The sequence below is a fragment of the Oratosquilla oratoria genome, chromosome 16 (assembly GCF_046742065.1).
Source record: "Oratosquilla oratoria isolate Oo_2021 chromosome 16, ASM4674206v1, whole genome shotgun sequence".
NCBI classification, from domain to species: Eukaryota; Metazoa; Arthropoda; class Malacostraca; order Stomatopoda; family Squillidae; genus Oratosquilla; species Oratosquilla oratoria.
The window spans coordinates 53,656,211-53,674,840 of record NC_134792.1 but is presented as its reverse complement, the minus strand read 5'-3'; the positions used below and the strand labels follow the sequence as shown (position 1 = coordinate 53,674,840).

General features: G+C 38.3%; 1 protein-coding gene across 1 annotated transcript in view; it reads right to left on the bottom strand.

Annotated features, from left to right (window-relative positions):
• LOC143034018 (uncharacterized) overlaps positions 1-16,942 on the bottom strand; it is a 28,792-nt gene extending 11,850 nt beyond the window's left edge. The window contains exons 1-11 of the mRNA XM_076199857.1: positions 16,907-16,942; positions 11,288-11,339; positions 11,033-11,199; positions 10,151-10,318; positions 6,885-7,065; positions 5,702-5,835; positions 5,037-5,222; positions 2,820-2,886; positions 2,561-2,704; positions 1,739-1,874; positions 1,437-1,609 (exon numbers count right to left, since the gene is read on the bottom strand). Of these exons, the coding sequence (XP_076055972.1) occupies positions 1,437-1,609; positions 1,739-1,874; positions 2,561-2,704; positions 2,820-2,886; positions 5,037-5,222; positions 5,702-5,835; positions 6,885-7,065; positions 10,151-10,318; positions 11,033-11,199; positions 11,288-11,336 (1,405 nt within the window). The 5' untranslated portion in view covers positions 11,337-11,339; positions 16,907-16,942. The remainder of the gene's footprint in view (positions 1-1,436; positions 1,610-1,738; positions 1,875-2,560; positions 2,705-2,819; positions 2,887-5,036; positions 5,223-5,701; positions 5,836-6,884; positions 7,066-10,150; positions 10,319-11,032; positions 11,200-11,287; positions 11,340-16,906) is intronic.
• Positions 16,943-18,630: the final 1,688 nt, after the last annotated feature.

Below are 18,630 nucleotides of genomic sequence, written 5' to 3'. Positions count from 1 at the left end.
AAAGTGTTGCAAGTGGAGTTCCTCAGGGTTCCGTTCTTGGGCCACTTCTATTTATAGTATATATAAATGATATAGACCATGGACTAAAATCTACTGTTTCCAAATTTGCTGATGATACAAAACTGTGCGGAGTGGCAAATGATCACTCAAACCAATTAGATATTCAAGAAGATTTAGATCAATTACAGCAATGGTCTGAAAAGTGGCTAATGAAATTTAACACAAGTAAATGCAAGGTAATGTACATAGGTAAAAATAACAGTAAGTACGATTACAAGTTATTTGGAAATTCGCTAACAAAAGTGGATAGTGAAAAAGATCTCGGCGTAATTATCAGTAACGACCTCAAATCATCCAAGCAGTGTATTTCAGCCTCTGAGAAAGCAAATAAGATTCTAGGACTGATTGCACGATCTTTTGATTTCAAAAGTCCATCACTCATTAACAAGCTATATAAATCGTTAGTTCGTCCACATTTGGAATATGCTGTTTCCGTATGGTCACCGAATCTCATTAAAGACATTGACAGATTGGAAAGAGTACAATGGCGAGCCACAAAACTGATTCCAAATATCAAAAATAAATCATACGAAAATCGACTAAAACATATGAATCTGTTTTCCCTAAAAAAGCGTAGACTCAGAGGCGACTTGATACAGGTCTTTAAAATTCTAAAGGGAATTGACAACATCAAAAGTGACAAAATTTTTACATTGAATGAGAATCAGACAAGAAACAATGGTCTCAAACTGTCCGGAAATAGATTCAATTTGGAAGTAGGTAGAAACAAATTTGCCAACCGTGTAGTTAATGAATGGAATAAACTTCCTGCACAGGTAGTGCAATGTAGTTCAGTTCAAAGCTTTAAGAATCATTTAGATAAATACCTAAGTAAGATGCTGTAATGATTATAATTTATCTTATATTATTTGTTTTTGTTTTGTTATCATTTGTCTGTCTGATTTTTATTTATTATTAGTTATATGTCAATTTATTGTTATTTACTATTTACCTGTTTGTTTATTATTTAACTATACCTATGCATTTATTTATGTATTTTATTTGTTATTTACATTATCATAGTTTTTATTTATTATTTTATTACTAATATGATTTTTTTTTCGCATCCGACCTAGATATGGATCAAACGGTCTCCTGTCGGCATGCTACGCCTTTATAATCCTTTGTACTCCTTTGTAAGGTGCAGGGATGACCCGTCATCTAGGAGGTGCTACGATGGGAGGGAGGGTGGAGGGGTGTGGAGTGTTTTCAGGGATGGAATGGGTGGGAATGATTTTACGCCTTTTCCTTTTTGGCTACCTCCCTAGTAAGGGGGAAAAAGCCTTGGTATATGTATATGTATGTATGTATTCTTTTTTTTTATCATTAAATAGAATATTGCTAACTCATGGTTGGATGAAAGGTAAAGTACCTACCATAATTGAACATGTATGATGCATAGGCCGAGTGCATCAACACTTCCGCACCACTCTTGGTTAAGATGTCGGGTAAATTTGTCCAAAAAGTAACTTTCCAGAGCTTAAGCACACTTCTACTTAAGTAGCTTATCTTCTTGCGAATGAATATACATGACGGGCAATACCAGCAACTGGGAAAAAACAAACAAAGTATCCTCTAATGAATTAAGCAATTGAAAAAAACAAGGTAACATCTAATGAATAAAAAATGTATGTTACTTCAAGGGAAACACAACATAATAACCAGTAACAAATCTTACCAAATCCAGGCCATATGAATCTTCCGAAAAATGTGTGTGAGCAATCGCCACGGTTCTGGATTCCAGTGCCACTGCTTATGCTCGATAAGAGTCTTTATTTTCCTGATGCAAGAAATCAAGATACCAACAACCTTTTCTGCAAAAGTAACAAGACCTACATTTGGACGGGTATTCACTTTCTTTTACAACTAGAGAACATATGAATAAACATAACTTGTATGGAGCAGATATTAGAGAACGTACAACTGGCAGCAATGGTGCCCCATGTGTCGGGTAAGCCCCTGCCCTGTCGGACACTAATAACTTTGTGTCAGGCCTCGTTAACAATACTCAAGAGACAGTGTTTGACACCGTGTGTCAGGCCTCGTTAACAATGCTCAAGAGACAGTGTTTGACACTGTGTGTCAGGCCTCGTTAACAATGCTCAAGACAGTGTTTGACACCGTGTCAGGCCTCGTTAACAATGCTCAAGAGACAGTGTTTGACACCGTGTGTCAGGCCTCGTTAACAATGCTCAAGAGACAGTGTTTGACACCGTGTGTCCGGCCTCGTTAACAATGCTCAAGAGACAGTGTTTGACACCGTGTGTCAGGCCTTGTTAACAATGCTCAAGAGACAGTGTTTGACAAACTATCTTCTTATATTTCAACTTCCCCCATACCCTTTAAAGGCCTCATTTCACATGTATTGTACCATGTATGCATAAAGAACAGTAAAATAATACATAGGGTAACATTTCTTTCATTACCCCCAATGGAACAATACACAGCTTATCCATCATGGAAAACTACTCTGGCAAATACAATAAACGTATCACAATACCTCTCCTGAGAAAACAGTTGGGATTATGACTTCTTTCTTTTGTACTGTTTTCTTGACCACTAGAGGCATTATCAACATCCTCATCTTCAAGTCCACTATCTTCTGTAATTTCAATATTTGTTTGCTCTATCTCATTGTGATTCACTAGAAGAAAGAAAAGAAAAAATTGTGACGGCAAGTACACATGAACACCACAAAACATTAAAATAATTTTCAATAAATAATCAGAAGTATAAAAGAGAAAGTATATTTTTCATACCTAGTTTTAACAAATCTTCAACATATGTCAGCACTAAAGGATTTGCTGGATTCATTCTGCTTATTCCCTATAGGCAGAATTAAAAGGAAGAGAGAATGTTATGTGAGAGTATTAGTAATCACTGCAACTTTCAATTATTTTATTCTATTCTACCAAAAGGCTTAAAAAGGAGACAGCCAGCCAAGGTGCACAAACACATCCCCAACCCTCATGGATGAACGGTCATTGCTGTCTCCTGCCCACTGCATGGGTCAGAAACTGCACAGCAAGACTCGTCACATCCACAGCAGGGCCAGCCGCTTCATTTAAATGGCAACCCTCCCTGCTCATTCTCAGGATGTAACACTTCAACCCATAATACACATTATGGAAGACTGCAATGTACATAATTATGCACATTAACAACACACCCCATAAAAGACATTATGGAAGACTGCACTGTACATAATTATGCATACCAACAACACACTCCATAAAACACATTATGGAAAACTGCACTGTACACAATTATGCATGCCAACAACACAAAAAAGGACATATGGCAAAATCACGTTCTAGCTGTGGCATTCTTCAGGGAGATGGGACTGCTTAGAGAGAAAGTCTAGGAAACAACAGCATCTTGTCCCCCTTTAGTCTTGTAAAAAACTGAGACCAGGGGAAAAAATTTGGGTCACATCAAAATATATTAGATTCATAAACATTCTCTTGGAGGTTCCAAGATAAGAGGAAGCAAAAAGGGTGGAGGGGAGTGGGGTGTGATAGGGATGGAATGGGTGGGAGTGGTTTTTATGTCTTTGTTTTTTGGCTACCTCCCTTGTAAGTGGGAAAAAAGCCTTTGGTATGTATGTATACAAACATTCTCCATTCATACCTATCTCTTCCCTTCTCCCTTCCCTGCTCAACAGACATTCCCCTATTACTCAAAGCCTCCTTCACCCCCATCCATCCATCTTATCCTTGATCTTCCCTTAAATTTGCTCCATTCACTTCCACCTTTCACATTCTTTTTGCTAGTCTTTTTTCATTTACTCTAGCCACATGCCCAAATCATCCTAATATTCTTTCACCTACCCCAGGGGTGGGGAACCTTTTTGTGCATGAAGGCCACCTTACAATTCATCGTCCCACATAGAGGCCGCACTGAACAAATTATTATTATTATTATTTTTTTTTTATCCCTTTTATTACATTATAAGTTTCAGGTGTATAATGATTTCAGACTTAAAAAATATTCAAGGTCTTTTAAAAAAAATAATATGTATATCAAAGGCCGCAGGTCCCACCTCTGACCTACCCTATCTCACAGCTCCCTTTCCACCCCCACTCTCCTCACCTCATTTCATACTCTATCCATCCTTGTGACACCCACCATCCCTCTCAAATATATTTAAGATCCTCCATTCTGCTCCCTTAAATTCTGAGCCTCCTCCCCATACAATGTTTTATGTATAATCACCCTTTCATAGTCTTCCCCATACAATGTTTTATGTACAATCACCCTTTCATAGTCTTCTCATGACACTTTTCTTTCTTCCATGACATTTACTTGCTTCTCTCAGAGAGAGAGAGAGAGAGAGAGAGAAAGAGAGAGATTGTAGAATGTTTGATGGGCTTTGATGATCAGTAACAGGGAGATGATCCTATCCGTTTGTCCCACAGGAGCTTTACATGAAAGCAACCATTGCTGGTCCCTTTCAAATACTGAGAACCCCAAGTGGTTCTTCTCACATACATACACCAAGGGCTTTCTACTCCTTACAAGGGAGGTAGCCAACTCCAAAGGCATACTTCCACTCCCTCCCATTTCACTCCCGTTCACAATCCCTTCCTCCCTCTCATCTTGGCTCCTCCTGGATGATGGGTCATCCCTGCATCTTGCCCATTGCCCTGGGTCTGAAGCAATGCAGAAAGACAGCACATGCACAGCAAAGCCATTTCATTTAATTGGCAACCCCCTCTCCCTCTTCGTCCTCTCATGCTTCTTACAAAACCTAAAAGTAGCTGGTTTGTTGGCTGTTCCATAACGACAATCAACACTAATATCTGTGCATAAACTCTCACAGTATCCTAGCTTTAAAACTAACTTAAGTCTCTATGGTAAACTATGGCACCTCAATGAGACATATTATGGACTACAAACAAAATAAAATTCATTTATTTCAAACCCTCTCCAGTTATATTGATTCATGTCACAAACTTTAAATCAAGATTACTAACCTGAAGAGCTATTCTCTGCACCTCCTCACTCATTGCAATGTTCTTCTTCATGAAATGGTAGGCAAATAAGTAAGCTGGGAGATGATCATTATATTCAGAAACATAGTTCTGCAGAAACATCAAAACACTATTTTCACCCTCTATATCTCTTTTCAGCTCCAAATAAGGACTTAAGAGCCATTCACACTGAAATAAATGAATAAATGAATTAGTGGTACAGTACGACCTTAAGAGTTCAGTCAGAAGGTTTTAAAAGCAGGAAATCATCAAAGTGCCCTGGTTCAATATTTCTATACACACAAAATGGACAACATGGAAGACATACATGAAGAAATAGAATTGTTTTTAGATTAAGCATAAGTACATGGCAAATAAATTCAGTTTAAATTATAAAGCACTGAGTATGAGATAAAAACTACAGTTTTGCAAGCACAGACAAGTTCAACTATGTGTAAATGAGGAGGAAAACAACACATACCTGCTCTGTACATGTTGTGCCTTACAGCACTGTTTTTGACCAGAGCAGTGTGTGTGTGCGTGTGTACACAATTGGTTTGATTGATTTATGAAATTTTTGGCTTGTAGGCCAAGCGCTGGAGCCGGTAGGCCATTCAGTGCAGTGTGTGCATGACAGAACGGGTTTAAGACTACTATTTGTAACTTACTGGCAGACTCTTCTCCACAGCTTTATGTAAAGCTGCATAAGCTTCCTGAGCCAAGGCACTACTACTTTGTGTGACACTAATAGCAGACATCTGACTTAATATCTGGCTATTTGCAGTAATCTGGGAATCCGTACCTGCAAATTGAACATGAATTGTAAAACCATTTAATGCACATGGTTAAATATGTGACATACTATAAGTGACTAACTGGAAACCTGCAGCCACACAGTGGCTACAATAGTCCTTGGCCCTTTCTATAGGCCTCTCACAGAAGAAGTTTAGACTGTTATCCGTACCATTTTAATGTGAGAGAGTTTCTAATTAACCTAGTTAAAGTACAAAGGGGTGGGGAACAGTTGCTTGTTCTCAGCTTTCTTGTGTGAAAAGGAGGAAATAGAGTTGAAATTGGTAGGGAAGACATCTTCCTCGTGGTTTGGAGATCAAGCGTCAACATCTTGGGACAGAATCTCGGTGAACATGTTGACAGGTTCTGAAGATCAGTGGCAATGAGATGTTTCTTGCAGGGGCTAACACTATCTCCACATTGAGTCGAAGAATTCTATACTTTTTCAACTGTATTTCCATCAATTTTTCACACAGGGATAGCTGAGAGGTGGTGACTGCTACCTTACTACTGCTGTAAGCTGGCAACATAAAAAGTAACCCACATTGGGGGAATGGGGGGTGAGGTAGTATGTGTGAGCAAAATTTGACACAGCCCGAAGGGATTTCTCCCTGTCTTCTCCTTTTATGCATGGGGGGACGGAGAGGGGGGGGGGGGTCGTCGATTTAATGAAGCACCCTTGCTGTGGATGTGGTGTGCCTTGCGACACTTCCTCTGACCCAGGGCAGTGGACAAGGTGCAGGGATGACCCATCATCCAGGAGGTGCTAAGATGGGAGGGAGAGTGGAGGGGAGTGGAGTGTATTTAGGGATGGAATGGGTGGGAATTATTTTATGCCTTTTTCTTTTTGGCTACCTCCCTTGTGAGGGGGAAAAAGCCTTGGTATATATATGTATGTACATTGATAAAGACAACAGCCCAAACTTTCTTCCCAGAGATCTATGGGAGAGTGCAAGGACCTCTGCCATCTTATGTGAGGCTGTGGGTTTCCCGTGAAACTGAAGGTAATGATTATCATCATAAGGTAATAGAAGCTAATGTAATCATGATTTTTCATACCAAAGATATTCATATCTTTATGTCCGTCTTTCTTTTCCTTCTTCATGGATTTCCACTTTGCATACAAAAGAAGCCCTTTATAGCTCCAGACAAGGGTCTGCCAATGTTCCTGTTCTTGTAGTGGTTGATGTGATCTACTTTTCGTGGCCTTTGAATATTTCGAATGACAGTCATCAATCATCTGAAAATAGAATCACATTGCTCAGCCTGGGACCAAAAATAGGTAGCCCTCCAAGATGGACATTAACCCCTTCCATACGGTGCCGCACACGTAGGCGTCATGGACTTAGATCTTGGTGGCAGCAACCAATGCCAGCCGTACGACGTGTCGTAATAATACTCGCATCATAAAATATAGTCACCGCTTATATCGATCGTTCTCTCTTCACCCGTGAATTTTGATAACCATAGAAAATGCGATTACAAAAGAATTAGAAAGAATGTCATTATGGAGGGGCGACTACAATAAATATAATCAAGACGCCGATATGGCAGCCTCGCGAATACACTCGCTCCCCATGACGCCTACGTGTGCGGCACCGTATGGAAGGGGTTAAGGTGTGGTCTTCCTGTTACCCCATCTTTAAAACCTAACAACTCCCTATGTAGGCATCATGAGAGAATGGGTATATAAGGATGCCACCATCAATGTCTTGATTATATCTATTTTGTAGTTGTACACGAGTTAATCCTGGATTCTGTGAACTGGTTTGATCACATTTTCTGTGTTTATTATTACTCAGAGTAAAACAGAACTAGTAACACAACAGCGACTTTATATTTTATAATTTGAGTAATGTGATGCATTGTACATATGGCAGCCAATGATGTGCGCAAGAATTTGACTCGTATTGAAGAGGCTAACCTCTACCTGGATGTGAGGGTCACACTTGATTTCTGCTTTGGGGGCCAAGATATTTATCACTTCATCTTTTCACAAAAAGGAAGTAGACAACTAGATACTGCTCCCCTCCTGCAATAAGCTGATGACATAAACAGTTCTCCACTATTATAATAGGTAACAACCCAGTATTGATATCTATGGGCGAACCTGAGGATTATCAGCTGCTGAGGGGGTTACAGGTTTCCAGTTGGTGAAATTAAAGACAAAAATAGAGATGGAGAGAAATTCCTTCAGGCTGTGTCAAAATATCATCTACATGCAACCGTCCTCCACTCATCCCTATCTCATGTCTTCTCCTTTCCTTGCTCAAAGCCCCTTTCACCCCATCCATCCATCTCATCCTCAGTCATCCTCTCAAGTTCACATCTCTTTTACTAATCTTTCTTCAATCATTCTTTCCATGTGTCCAAACCCATCCCAATACTTTTTCATTAGTCTTATCTACCAGCTCCCTTTCCACCCTTGCTCTCCTCCTCACCTCCTCATTTCTCACTCTATCCAACCTTGTAACCCCTACCATACTTCTCAGACACTTCATCTCAAACACATTTAAACTTCTCCTTTTTGCCCTTCTTAAATTCCAAGTCTCCACCCCATACAGTGTCGTAGGCACAATCACCATTTCATATAATCTTCTCTTTGCATACATTCCTAGATGCCTATTTCACATGGTACTTTCCAATCTCCCAAAGACACTTACTTGTTTCTCTCAATCTACAATTTACCTCCACCCTCACTCCTCCACTTCCTGCCACATGAAACCCTAAATACTCGAAACCATCCTCTTCTTCCAGCCTCTCTCCTTTAAGACTTATTTTCCAACTCACTGTCAACCTCTCCCCTTGTACATCTCATCACTTTACTTTTATCTACATTTACCTTCAACTTTCTCCTATGGCATACCTTATCAAACGCCATTTCTAATTGCATTAATCCCTCCACTAAACCTCCCACAAAAGCAGTGTTGTCCACAAACAACAACTGGCTCACCTTCCACTTCTTTCCACATCTCTAGCCATCTCAAATCCTTTGACTTTACCTCCTGTACCACCCCATCCATGTACACATTGAACATCCCTGATGTGGCCCCACCTTTACCTCAAACCACTTGCTCTCTGTTTCCAATCCTAACACAGGCTCTCCTACTCTTGTAAAAATTCCTGACTGCCCTTAACAGCTTTCCCCCAATGCCATATATCTGTAAATCTGTAATACCTCCCAGAGTGCCTTCCTGTCATAAGCCTTCTCCAAATCCATCAAGCCCTTCCCAATCCTTATCTCTTGCCAAAGTCTTTTCGCATTAATACAAATTTCATCTATGCATCCTCTACCCTAAACCCACACTATTCCCCACCAATTACTCCTGTTCATCTCCGTATCCTCTCAATCAAAACCTTCCTATAAACTTTCAAATTACACACAACAAACTCGTAATTCTAAAACCAATACAATTACAAATTTCCCTCTTTTCCTTTGTTAAGTGGAACTACCCAATAAACTCATCCCTCTAAAACCAATAGAATTACAAACTTCCACCTTTTTCTTTATTAAGTGGAACTACACCAGCACTCCTCTGGTACTTCCCCCTCCCCTAGACACACATTAAACAACCTCACTAGCCAGTCCACTATATCTGTACCTCCTTTTTCAGACGCTCCACATGATATCCATCCAACTCAGATGCCTTAATTCTCATAATTTTCAAAGCTCCTTGTATCTCAACTTTTCTTATATCTGTTCTATTTTCCTCTCCCATCATCATTGCATAACACCTCCACATTCAACGGTTTTCTAAAATACTCAATCTTCCCCATACTGTCTTCACTTCCATTAACATCTCTCCATTTGCACCTTCCACTTTTTCTTCTCTACCTGACTCATCCCCTTCTCTGAACTTCCTTCCAAAACATCTTTTTTATTCTTTTCAAAGTTTTCTGTCATAATCCTACCCCATTTTACATCTGCTCTTCTCTTTCTTGTATTTCTCATGTTTCCCCAAGTCCTACTTTGCAACCAATCCCTAAATGCTCGCTTCTCTTCTACTACCATTTTCACTTCATCATCCCACCACTCACTACGCTTCCTTCTATTCACTCCCAATGACAAAGGTGAAGAAGACACCTTCACCACAAACAAAAGCCCATTAATCCCCTCCTCATGTCTAAGCAAATCGGGGATGAAACTTTTTCCACTGAAATCATACGAAAAAATAACAAAAGAAAAAATTAAAATTAATTATTACAGAAATATCTTCTTACGTAACAAATGCACATACACTTGAAAGGTCTGTTATGAATATTCATTTTCCACATCAGAATAAATATGCTTATTACCAGATTGAGAAGAAAAATACCTTCCATACCTCAAATATAGAGTCTACTCCCTCTTGACTTCCTCCGATAATCTCCTCTGCAAGTGCTGTAAGACCAATTTCGAAATGATTTGCTCCTAATACAAAGCTATTTCTCATGAAATATTGATCTAGCTCAGAAGTATCATGTTGGGTGTTCACAAGAACTGTATGGATTAGCTGCAAAAAGACAATGAAAAATATCTGTAAATGGAGTAACTATGATCATAAGCAATCCATCAAATAGTTACCTAGGCATGATCATAAGTAATCCATCAAATAACCTAGGCATTATGTTTTACCTAGGTCCATTCTGAAAATCAACAATGACACTAATGGTGGATACCTATATCTAATACAGGTTGACATTCAAAATTCCACTATCAGAAAAGAACTTAATCTTTCTTTTAAATATCATACAATGTTTAAGTGCCAATGTCATATGCTTCACAAATGGTCTGAACTGACAAGCCTCTTTCAATTTTTCTTTAGCATTTTCACTTTTTCTCCAATCAGCAATGCATGTTTATGTTTTATGCCACTTCTTTTCTTTACTGAACCCATAATAAGGCTATACAGCAGTGAATAAATTATAAAATGCGAAGGAACGAGCAAGAATGCCTATCAGTACGTGCAAGATTCCACAGCTGATTCTGGAGTACAGTGCCATCAAAACGTAAACAGCACTTCCAGAAAACAGTAACATACAAACACAGTAAATTTGAAAATGCACTCCAAAATCCATGCCAGAAATCTGAAGGAACTGGATTACTGATTGCCAGATTTTTGAAGGTCAACCTGTACTTCCAAAAATCTTCTTTATTTTTCAACTCTATACAAAATGCTCTAAATGGCTTTTAAAATATGCTCATGAACAACCTTAAAATAAACTACCTTAAATACAAAATCTGCAGGGGTCACTGGCTGCGATCGAATGGTAATGCATGGCAGAAGGGTTCCAGCATCTTGCCACTGATGCTCAGAGACAGCTTCAACAGCTCTACTAGTGATCCAGTTCTCAACATTCTTATACTGCTTCCAGTGTTTTCTTCCACCTACAACTAGCATAAAATAAAAATCATCATAGATCCTTAACTTCTGGACACTCCTTTCAATTCAGATATGAATAAAAGTTCGGTAAATCCATACCTTGAGGTTTTGTATGAATATTCCCTTTTCTTCCATATCTAGTTGACATGACCTATAGGAAAAAGAAAAGAAATGGAATGAAAACTCAAGATGTATCTGCAAAGTAACTCATTAAAAACCTGCTACACTATGGGATTTCTATAGTTCTAGCATCTATAGCTATGTCTAAATCCTCCATATTTGTGGGGAAATTGGGAAAATACTGATACAGGAAGTGTTATGAATGTGCAATATAAGTTGCTATTAGATTTTAGTCTTCCTCATATTTGGTGAAATAATTATATAACTGAAGTTGAGGGAATGGAATTTGACACCTTTGTGAGAGTGTTTCTTCACTTAACACATTCATGTCTTAAGTGTGATCCAAGGTGGTAGCACAGGCAGAACCTTAGATTTGCTATTCAGTAATGATGAGTAAACTGTTGAAGAAGCCAAATAGTATAACCCACTTGGAAGATCATACCTGCACTTTTTTTCCCACTGTTGATACCCAAAAGCTGGAGAATAACAGCAAAAGGCATATTTACATGTATGAAAAGGCAAATTACCAACTGAAGAGAAGGCAGCTCAGTGCAGACTAAACAATGCCTATCGCAAGATTTGAACATAGAACAAAATGAGGAAATTTATTAACAAAGTCCAAGTTATGGACAAGCACACATCAAAAATGCATGTTTGTAATAAATGGATTAAAAGGAGAACTAATGTAGATCTTCCAATTATTAGCAAGATGAGTTAAAAAAAAAATCAAGAGAAAGCAAAGGCTATAGGAGAGGCTTAAACCAAACAAGCAAAATGTTACTCAAGGAATAAACAGGAAGACAAAGGATGTGATGAAAATTAAGATGAATATGGCAAGACATGTCAAAGAAAATCTGAAAGAATTCTGACAGTATGCAGTGAAAATGTATACACTTAGGCTGTTGACAACACGAAATTCGATGAAACCAAACTTGAACTGACAAGGTATAGCAAAGGTGTATCCAACCCTACACCACACCTCATAGTGAGATCATGAACAAGGCAAATGTACAGGACTTATGAGTAATGCTAAGTGGAGATGGCATGTTTACTACACACATTGACAACAGTGTTGGCAGTGCCAGAAAATTTATCGGGATAGATCCTCAGGATATTTACATCAAGAAACGAGGATTGTATGATCACACTATGGAGGACCCTGGTATTAATTAATTTTTAATATTGCTGCCAACTTTGGAACCTTGATAGTATAGGGAAGATAGAGGAACTTAAGTGCCCAAAGAACCTTTACCAGCAAGACTGAGTGTGAAAAAGGCATGAACTACTGGGACAAACTCAAGCACCTCAAACTATTCACTTTGAAGGAGAGGGGCAAAGAATGGTACCAAATCATTTATACATGTAAAATACTTGAGGATCACATCTCCAATATTGGAGTGACACTCAGCCAAGGACGAGAGGGAGACCTTGCTAGGTATTTTTTTAGTTTCAACCATGGGCGCAATATAGCAATAGAAAATTAATTATCAATTTTGTAAATTATAATGTATCAATGTAATATGCAATTTTGTGGGCGGAAATGAAAATAAAAAATACCTTGCTACAAGCAAATATGCTAATGAACGAAGTCGGTAGCATAGGATCGGGACGCCATCTTGTCATCTGTCAATTGACGGCCTCAATACTTCCAACAGTACCTCGCCAGGTACATTTTCTTGAAGGAATGTTATGGAGCAGAGATACATGCATTCCTTCAAGCTGCAAGAACATTGTATACCCCGCAAGCTGAGAGTGGTTGAAAAGCCCGCCAACGTCTCTCACGACGACGACAACAAGGATGAGCCGGATGACGTTTAATTTGCAGGTAATGATTTATCAAACACAGGTTAGGTTAGGTTAGACAAATTTTCTTTGATGTCAGCATCTATCATAACAAACATGGCGTATCACTCATCCGGCACAACTTTGTTACTTATGAAATATGTTTTAGCACCTTTTGTTTTTTATTTCCACTCACAAAATCGCATATTACATTGATACATTATAATTTACAAAATTAATAATTAATTTTCTATTGCTATATTGTGCCCATGGACGAAACTAAAAATTTACCCCTTGCTATGTTGAAGGAATCGCAAGCATCACCAAGAACATAACATCACTATAAGTAATCTCTCACCCGAGTGGCCCCCCCAAGCTTTTCAATAGTCTCCCAAACTACCTGAAGAACACCACATTCTGCACAGTGGAAGTATTAAAAAGATGGCTGGATGCCTTCCTACAAGAAATAGATGACACACCTCCCACACAATCCTCTACTAACACATGACCCCTCTTCCAACAAGTTGGTACTTTGTATACTACTTCACCAAAGGCAACACAGCTAGCAGAGCTGGGCGCATTACCATCAGACAAGTAGTGTGTCGCTGAAAAATATATATGTATAAATATACGCATAATATATATATATATATACAGTACTACTGGAGAGGACAGACGACAGGGGTGAATGAAGAATGGTTGTATATGGATGATGCTGTGATGCATGAGGTGGAATGGGCAGGGAAATGGGGGGTGAGGTAGTATGTGTGAGCAAAATTTGATGCAGCCTGAAGGGATTTCTCCCTGTCTTCTCCTTTTATGCAATGGGGGGGGACGGAGAGGGGGGGTCGCAGATTTAATGAAGCGGCCTTGCTGTGGATGTGCTGTGTCTTGCGACACTGCTTCTGACCCAGGGCAGTGGACAAGGTGCAGGGATGACCCGTCATCCAGGAGGTGCTAAGATAAGAGGGAGGGTGGAGGGGTGTGGAGTGTATTCAGGGATGGAATGGGTGGAAATGATACTATGCCTTTTACTTTTTGGCTACCTCCCTTGTAAGGGGGAAAAAGCCTTGGTATATGTATGTGTATGTATGCACTACCTCTCATTAACGGACTAAAAGGGGGGTTACAGTATCTGTTGATGTGAATAATCTGTTGATTTGGAGTGGTTTTTGGGTGGCATAGTGATTGCACAGCACTAAAAAACAGCACCGAAAACACAGCAAACACAGCTAATCATTGTCCATTAATGAGAGGTGGTACTGTATATATGTTATGCATTGATAGCGGCCCTACTAAATGCCGTCCAATTCTAAATTAAGCCATCTTCTTCTATCATAATGCCTTTAAATGGTGCATTCTTTAATTTACAGCAAGTATACCTAATCTCAGCGACTTTGGTTGAAGATTAATAAAGTTATCTGTACTGATACCAAAGACCAGCTTACCGTCCAACTCAACTGTCGGGGGTCTCACTAATTACCGACAAAACCCAAACAAAGACGATTTTTGTTCAAATGCACAATTCTATATATATGGTTGCATTATTTGACATATATATTTCTAAATGTGTGACTTACATGTAATTTGATCAAAGAGAAGTCACGTTTCTAGCCGCTGCAAAATTACCCACCACAGCTACGCATACCGTCCGACTCACTAAATACCAACAAAACCCGAACAAGGATGGTTTTTGCTCACATGCACAATCTAATATAAAAAATTAGCATATGGTTGCATTATTTCAACTATTTTCTTTAAAATGTGTGATTTCCATGTAATATGATCAAAGAGAAGTTACATTTTTATCCTCTGAAAAATTTCCGACCACAGCTACGATTCGTCCAGCATACCATCTATGATCACTGGTGGTATGGATCAAACTACACTCTATTAAGTTTCTTACTATTGTGTTATTAGTGTAATGGATTGCATATATTTGAATCATTTCAACTATTTTCTTTAAAATGTGTTATTTTCATGTAATATGACCAAAGAGAAGTTTTGTTTTAGCCTCTGCAAAATGACCGACTACAGCTACGAACACCATAACAAATTAGCATGTGGTTGCATTATTTGACCTATTTTCTTTAGAATGTGTAATTCCCATGTAATTTGATGAAAGAGCATTATTTGACCTATTTTCTTTAGAATGTGTCATTCCCATGTAATTTGATGAAAGAGAAGTTACGTTTTTATCCTATGCAAAATTACCGACCACAGCTACGATTCGTCCAGACCGACATCTATGATCACTGGTGGTATGGATGAAACTAAACTCTAATTCATGTCAAGAACTGTCCTGAAAAATATTTGAAGAATTAGGAGATATGACACTGGGTTACTGGTGCAGCACTTGTGTCCTTACAGTTTCAACCACGTACATTCAATTTCGACACTTCGATTCAACGCCTAAGAGACAACGCTGAATATTCGTTTGAATTGCACAAAGAAGCCACTAGATACGAGGAAACATTTCTACGAAAGACGCAGGATATAGTATCAGCCCCGCCAGGATTCAATTTTCTACAGGAAGATCATGTAGTGGATCGACACGCTGCCGCTATATTGTCAGCTTGTGGAGGAATAAAGAATTGCACTCCTGCCTCAGTTCCTGGAGACGGCAGCTGTCTTTTTCACTGTTTCGTTTGCAGTGACAGGTCACAGTGGTTTGGCCAAGAATTTACGAGTTCCATATATATAGAATTGTACTTTTGAGCAAAAATCGTCCTTGTTTGGGTTTTGCGGTAATTAGTACGACCCCCCGACAGTTGAGTTAGACAGTAAGCTGGTCTTTGGTATTGGTGCAGATAACTTTATTAATCTTCAACTAAACATGCTGAAATTAGGTATACTTGCTGTAAATTGAAGAATACACCATTTAAAGGCATTATGATGAAAAAAGATGGCTTAATTTAGAATTGGACGGCTCTGGACGGCATTTAGTAGGACCCCAAATCTTTCTGTAATGCACCTGTCCAGCGATAATGCACTACCTATCCTGCAGTAATGCACCCAGGTCTGACAGCTAGGGAGGAAACAGCAGCAGCAGTTCCCATTGCTAAGGCGTGTTTCCAGAGATCTTCATAGGGTATCACAAGGTAAGGCAGCTGTAGTTGCCGAAGAATGTCAACTCCAGCCAAAATATGTAGTGCCAAAATGGTACAGCATAACAATGACTCAAAGTGATACTTAATTTGTTCCACTGGTTAGTTACTGAAAACAATTTCCTCAAAAAAATCTTGAGAGTACAATAAAGAAATAAGACAACTTAGACATATTACTGCCCAAAACCTTATGCACTGGTAATTGAAAACAATGGAATGGTGCAAAACAATAACATTAGAACAATGTTACAATTACAAAATGTGCATTTACTAGAAAATTAGAAGGCTTACTCAAGAAATCTAACGAGAAAATTATTATTTTTCTTATGAATTCAAGTGAAAACCGTTTGAGATACTAGACTATTTGTACTTAAATGCTAAAGAATCATAATCATATTGTAAACAAACTCTCCTACCTTTCAGCTTAATAAAAAAAATGCACTTCTTAGTGTTATATCCATTTTTCCCACCTCATCGTGAAATCGTGAAAGATAGCTGCATTTTGTGGTAAATATAATATTCACGTTGCAACCAACGTCTTGCCTTGGTAGCCTCCTACAATAAGTACACCGACTCATCAAATTACCTTCACATAATTCTAATTGTCCTCCATTTAACTATTTTTTAATGTATCGTGAGTGGTAATACTGGTATCTTGATTCCTAGTACTTCTTATTTGTGAAATGTCATATAGGACAACAATCCTTACTAAAATACACCACAGCTTTATCACTCCCTTGTGCTCTTAGCGATCGCACACCAACTTTCCATATGACATGTTTGAACAAGTGTTTTTATTCAATGTAAACAATTATGAAGAACCGCTAACTCACACCTTTTTTACAACAAACTTGAGAAATGAATATTACAAACTATTACAATTAATAGAAAGCAAAAAATAAATATACATTAGTAAACATGTTTCATCAGGTATAAGCAAACATTTTTATAGCAGTCAACTTTCCCACAATAACTCCCATTATTGTTGCAAATATATAAATATATATTAGTATTTTTTTCGAGAATGTATATTAAATATTACTTCGATGTTCAATATTGTTGTATATATTCCGCCCTCCCTCCTTATTTTCACTGTTCTAATTTCAATTTTTCAACACATTATTCATAATTTAGATTTTATAAATAACGAAACCAACAGTCACAGAAACACTATTTTTTCTTGCATCATTTTAATTTCATGATGCATTCTATTTCAACTATCTAGATATTGATCTATAATCTAAATCTCTATTTTTATAATCTATGGTATTTGTTATTTCCTCTGGGTATAATGTACACATTTTTTACTTGGTTATCTTACCTGGCGGGGCAAATTCCTATGTTCATACTGTACTTCAGTGATCCACACACTTATGCATCACACATTTTTTCTGTGTAACAAATATAGGAAAAGAAAATTACAAACTATTAAGATTAATGCAGAGATTAAATAATTATACATTAGTCAGTCGTCACTGTAACGAGTGATTACTTCCACGATTAGTACCTGTCTTTCAACAGGTGTTAGCGAATTATCCCTAACCGTCACCTCTGCTACAGTAAAATCGTATGAAAATAATAAGTATCTATGGTGGTAAAGATTTTTTTTTCGAGAATATATATCAAATATTACTCCAGTCTTCAAGATTATTATATATATCCCGCCCTCACACAAAGATCCAAATATCCTTCTCTGGAATGCCTTGTACCTTTTGTTTTCTTATTTTCACTCTCCTAATTTTAGATTTTCAATGCGTTATTTATGATTTCAAGTTGATCAATGATGATACTCCTCCAACAGATATATTTCTATTTTTTCTTACATAGTTTTGATGGAGTGGTGTATTCTATTTCCAACCTTCTGAATATCGATCTATTATCAATATAATTTTCTAGAACATGTTTTGAATATTTATCATTTCTTCTGGACATATTGGGCACCTCTGGTGCTTGGTTTTCTTACCTTGTGTGGTGTGTGCAGGTAATATTGGACAAAGGGAGCATTGGCTCAACAATGTCAAAAATAGTAGCATCGTATCTATTGAGTTATGTCATTAGGCACACAATTTGGCGGTAAAAATCAGAGGCGTAAGTCTAGAAATGGAGAAAAATGGAAAGGAAAATGTAAAGCTTATGAGTCGTGTAGAATGAAAAAATGTATAGTTTATCCCTCACACACACACACACACACACACACACACACTCGGTGGCGCAGTTGGTAGAACGATGAACTACTAGCATGGTGGTGCGCGTAGTGCTTGGTTCGAATCCTGCCCAGGGCCGAAATTATTTCGGTACAGCTGTGCTTCGGGTCGTTACTCTGACTCTCGTGGGCGGGGAGTTGTGTGTGTGTAAGGTCATAGCATTACCCATAGATCGGACCTACGAGCTCTGAGCTCTCTTCCAGGAGGGAAATAGCTGTCGATCACGAGT